The sequence below is a fragment of the Brassica oleracea genome, chromosome C6 (genome assembly GCF_000695525.1).
Source record: "Brassica oleracea var. oleracea cultivar TO1000 chromosome C6, BOL, whole genome shotgun sequence".
Taxonomy (NCBI): domain Eukaryota; kingdom Viridiplantae; phylum Streptophyta; class Magnoliopsida; order Brassicales; family Brassicaceae; genus Brassica; species Brassica oleracea.
The window spans coordinates 10,292,074-10,297,477 of NC_027753.1; the positions used below are offsets into that span (position 1 = coordinate 10,292,074).

General features: G+C 39.1%; 2 protein-coding genes and 1 pseudogene across 2 annotated transcripts; all 3 read right to left on the minus strand.

The window, feature by feature from the left end:
* Positions 1 to 195: 195 nt before the first annotated feature.
* On the minus strand, positions 196 to 594 carry LOC106297453. The gene has a single exon (XM_013733689.1). It carries the CDS (start codon positions 592 to 594, stop codon positions 196 to 198), a length of 399 nt encoding a protein of 132 aa, XP_013589143.1.
* Positions 595 to 1,676: 1,082 nt separating this feature from the next.
* On the minus strand, positions 1,677 to 2,453 carry LOC106297454 (glutathione S-transferase T3-like). The gene has a single exon (XM_013733690.1). It carries the CDS (start codon positions 2,451 to 2,453, stop codon positions 1,677 to 1,679), a length of 777 nt encoding a protein of 258 aa, XP_013589144.1.
* Positions 2,454 to 3,041: 588 nt separating this feature from the next.
* On the minus strand, positions 3,042 to 4,189 carry LOC106299763 (annotated as a pseudogene).
* Positions 4,190 to 5,404: the final 1,215 nt, after the last annotated feature.

Genomic DNA, 5,404 nt, shown 5'->3' on the forward strand with positions numbered 1-5,404 from the left:
GGTTGGGCAGTTTTTCCACTCCCAATGCATACAGTCAATGCTCCCGACCATCCCAGGAAACCCACGTTTCTCTCCAATAACGAGTAGTCGTTGAAGATCCTCCGGTGTGGGTCGTCGTAGATACTCATCTCCAAATAACTGTATAATTCCGTCAGTGAAATTATGTAAACACGAAAGTACCGTGGTCTCACCAAGTCAGAGATATTCGTCAACCGTGTCAGCTGCAGTACCATAAGCAAGCAGACGAATTGCTGCCGTACATTTTTGTAGTGCAGAAAGACCGAACCTCCCGGTTGCATCTCTTCTTTGCTGAAAGAATGGAAAGCAGTCTGATAGGCCATGAACAAGATGCAAGAATAATTCCTTATTCATGCGGAAACGACGTCTGAATAAATGAGATGAGAATGTCACATCTTCGCTGAAGTAGTCATTCCATAAGCGGGCCTCTCCTCCTTCGTGGTGTCGTTCTACATATGCACGTGTCCTTTGCGGCATGGTTTCGGCCTCCACTATGTCGTTGTATGTATCTTCAACGATTTCGTCGAAAAGTTCGTCTACTCTTTCTTCAAGTCCATCGGATGAAGATGATGACATTTTAGGTTTCCCTCCTTTTTAAAACAAAATATTTAGTTGAGTTTTTTCAAACAAAATATTTTTTTGGTTATAGATCATAAAAATTTACCAAATTTAAAAAGAATATTCATTTTCTCATTACATTGTCATCTTATTGCAATTTTCATTTTTTTTTTGGTTATAGATCATAAAAATTCACCAAATTTAAAAAAGAATATTCATTTTGTCATTACATTGTCATCTTATTGCAATTTTCATTTTTTTTGGTTATAGATCATAAAATTTACCAAATTTAAAAAAGAATATTCATTTTGTCATTACATTGTCATCTTATTGCAATTTTCATTTTTTTTTGGTTATAGATCTTAAAAATTTACCAAATTTAAAAAAGAATATTCATTTTCTCATTACCTTTTCATCTTACTTGCAATTTTCATTTTTTTTTTTGGGTAAAAGATCTTAAAAATTTACCAAATTTTAATCTTATATGGTATTAGTTCATAAAATACATTTTCCAATCATCTTATTTCCAATTTGTTTGAAATTGTAACATCTCCCTTATATAAGTTTAAAACTAACAATTTTTTTTGAAATTGTAACATCTCCCTTATCTAAGTTTTAAAACTAAGTGTAGTTTCAACTAAACAAGAGGATACACAAGTTCAAAACATAATCAGAATATTACCTAAACAGAAGTGGTTCTAATAGTAGTACGAACCGATTACAAGTATAGGCAAGCAAAATATTACAACCTCTCCGAGAAACACTATTTTGGGAGGCAAGATTTAAACAAGAGGAAACAAGTTTTGAGGAAAAAGGAAACAACCTCTCCGAGATACATAGCTAAAGACTACATTGAGTACTACTTATAATACATAAAGTGAGGAAAAAGAACCCGTGACTTCCTTCACATGAGCTACAGCCTGCCAAATGCACCCGTGACCCGTGACTTCCTTCACATGCCTACTCAGATATACCTGACATCAAATAAGACAACGGTTAGTAAAGTTCAAAAGCAAAATGGTACTAAAAACATAAACAATACCTCTGACATCAAAGCATTTCAGACATTAGTTTCATTTTAAGACTTGTTTCCATCTCAGTTAAAGGCTCTTTTTCGCGAATAAACGATCAAGAATCTTAGCTCTAGAGAGTTTTTCTTTGACTTCTAAAACCCCCTGAAGCTTTCCCAACTCCTCCTCTCTACCACTTTTCTTCTTCTTACTACCAGCTTTGGTAGCCTTTACCCCGGGAGGTCTACCCTCTGGTTCTCCGACTTGCTCTTCTTCTCTATCAACCTCCAACACTTGTTTGCGCTTTTCCTTTCCACCGTCCTTAGACCCATAGGAAGAGCACCATTTCTGATCATTCCTAAGCTCCCTCCAGCAGTGATCCATGGAGAACTTGTACTCGTTATTACTGAAGAAGATGTCTAAGGCAGCTTTCATCACATCATCATCATTTTGGCCACTTCTCTGCTCCCTCAGAGCCGTGTCATAGCATCCAGCGAACTTGGATACGTCAGTGTTGATCCTACCCCACCTCTGCTTGCAAGAGGTAACCTCTCTCGGTACTGTCCCAACCAGCTGCGGGCTTGCGTTGTAGTAATCTACAATCTGCTTCCAAAAAGCACCAGCTTTCTGCTCATTGCTGACGACGGGATCCTTACTGGTGTTAAGCCAAGCGCCAATAAGGATCTTATCCTCCTTCGGAGACCACTTCCTCCTGACACCAGACTCGACAACAGACTCGACAACAGGCTCGACAACAGACTCACTAGGACCTTGGCTACCGAACCAAAAAGTTTCAGGTGAATCAAGGTCCACTGGAGTCTGAGATTGACTAAACAGTAGGTTCATATAACTAGTGTCCTTTTCCATTTTAATAGATTGTTTTGTGTCACTCTAATAGCAACACAGAGACTTAAGTAGACGCCCTTAAACATTGAGCTAAACTAGTTGCATTTAAGGCCAATAAAAACGAGCAGTTAGTAAGGTAGAAAGCTAACGAAAGGCGTAAAACATTTAAAACAATCAATTCAAAGTAACACCCATTTGCAAAGTACTAAAACATTTAAAACAATCATATCAGAGGCGGTAGTACCTAACTAGTTGCATTTAATTTTTAAAAACGGAGCAGTTAGGAAGGTAGAAAGCTAACTAGTTGCATTGAACACCAATCAAATCAGACTAATACCCATTTGTAAAGTACAAAAACATTTAAAACAATCAACTCTGAGGCGGTAGGAAGGTAGAAACCAAACACCTAGCATTTACGCAATCAACTACAACTGACATCTTTTTCGGGTTTTATTTTTAATTAAACAACTACAACTAAAACATTTACACAAGACCAACTACAACTACAACTAACATATATGTTTTTAATTATTCAAAGAAAATAGAGTAGGAGGTAGTACTAAACGTACCTAATTATACAGACGCTCTCGAGCTTTATGACAGTTTGGTTTACTTCTTTGAAGCTCTTCCTGCAAAAACATTAGATCAAACAATCAAAAGTTTTACTAAGTAGAATGAACAACAACCAAAAGCACAAGACAGATACTTACCACTCAGGAACATAGCAGCCAAACCTATGAAAACTAATGCGGACACCATTACACAAAGTGCTAATGCTTGTAGTCTCTGATTTCTTCTTTACCTCACACAAGGTCTTCTGTAGCTTAAGCAGCTTCTGGTCACACTCAAAAGCTTGATCCTTGAGCTGCTTGAGATGTCTCTGAAACTCACTCATCTCCACAATTAAAGCCACATCCCACCATTTCCATATGTGGCAGTCCCCATCATCGACATTGGCGCACGTGAAGTATCTTCTGTATGGATCTTTAGGTGTGTAAGAGCATTCGACAACAGGCTGAGCACCACAGTAGCATGCCGTCGGGATTCCATCATCAGCCTCTCGTTGAGGTGGGAACTGATCCGGCTCTGCATTGCAGTAGGGACTCTCAGCTTCATCCGCGTACAGCTTAGCTTCTGCTTCAAGAAGGGAGCTCATGTCTAGAGAGTTTGATGATGAAGAAGGCTGGGAGTAGCTGTAATCTTGTCCCATTTTGGTTAACCTGAGACAAATGATGAACGAACATAGTTAAAAACAACAATAACTTAAACCGATAACAACATATGGTTTCAATAACAAGAACATAGTTAGAGCAACGAAATCAAGGAAGCAAACAACATATGGATTTAAAAAAATGACGAACCGATTGAAAGCGAACACATATCAACCTAAAAGGTTTTGAAACCGTTAAGAAAAAAGAGAAAATCCTCTTCCGTTTGATACCAAATTCATTTCGAAACCGTATAAGAAATAAGATAAAATCCGCTTCGGATTGAAACCAAAATCTTGTCAAAACCCTTTCTATACACGCCCATACTCGATCTAAACCCCAAATCGATTTAACCCCAATTTTTTTTGAAACCCTAATTTCAATCGTAAACCCAAATCGATTCGAACCCGTTCCCGAACCCTTAAATGAGAGGAAACAAGTTGAAAACTAGGCCAAATCGAACAAACATACAGGTTTAGGCTTCGATTTACCTTCGTGAAGACGATCGGTTTCAATCGCAAAAATATTGCCTTTCGTCGAGCTCTCGATTTTTTTTCAATCACGGTCGAGAATGCCCAATTTTTTTAAACCAAACCCAAAAACAAACCGAGCCTGTCCCACTCAGATATTGCCACGTAGCTAAGGATCAACTCCTTAAACTTCTTCCCGACGGACCAATCCTTAGGTAAATTAACATAATTAATATTATTATATTACGCCTAACCTATGTATTTGTGCTAAGGATTGCTCGTGAACCCCCGTTGCGGGTGGTCTTATATAGCCTCCTTAGTCGATATCTCTCTCTCTCTCTCTCTCTCTCTCTCTCTCTCAAATTCAAACATTACTCTCTCTCTTGTTCATCTTGTTCTATATTTTCTTTCATGGTATCAGAGCTTTAAGCTCGTATACCTCTTACTCGCTTCCGCAAACACTCTTACTTTACTTCTCTCTTTCATTCCAACCATCTAATTTATCTATTCTTGCAAGAATCTGTCTTTGTCCCCTGGATAATAGATCTAATTTTGCTAGTGCTCATTTCTCTGGTTCTGGTTCCACAGTTATTTAACTCAAACCAAACTCAAAAAGAAGTGATGGAGCAATACAAGCCGCTGTGATTCTTGTTACTCTAAAAGGAGGTAACTACGTTACCTGGTCTAGATTGGCCAAAACTGCTCTTGGAGGACGAGGTTTATGGGAGCACATCACCACGAGTGAGGCACCAAGAAAGATCACCCAAGGAGCTGATGGCAAGGAGATTGTAGTGGTGGATGAAGGCAAATGGGGTCAGGAGGATCTCATGGTGCTGTCTTCCTTGCAAGGCTCGCTTGATACTCCAATAATGGAGGCTTACTCTCATTGTGAGACCGCAAAGCAATTGTGGGAAACTCTTCAAAAGATTTATGGCAACACTTCAAACTTGACCAGGATCTTTGAGGTGAAGAGAGCCATAAATAACTTGCAACAAGAGGAAATGGATTTCACCAAGCATCTTGGGAAGTATAGCCAGTTGTGGTCTGAGCTTGACATGCTCCGGCCAAGCACACACGACCCCAACATCATTGAAGAAAGGCGTGGGCAAGACAAAGTCTTTGGAATTCTTCTCACACTCAACCCGAGCTTCAATGATGTCCTTAAGCACATATTGAGACCTAAGGAGCTCCCAAGCTATGATGATGTGTGTGCTCAACTCCAAAAGGAACTCGGCTCAGATGGTTTGCTTGGTGGGAAAGGAGAGCTATCTATGGCCAACAAGGTGTAGAAGGT

Bases quoted from the DNA above. Each gene is read 5' to 3' on its own strand.
- LOC106297454 (XM_013733690.1), bottom strand. From the start codon at position 2,453: ATGGAAAAGGACACTAGTTATATGAACCTACTGTTTAGTCAATCTCAG.
- LOC106297453 (XM_013733689.1), bottom strand. From the start codon at position 594: ATGTCATCATCTTCATCCGATGGACTTGAAGAAAGAGTAGACGAACTT.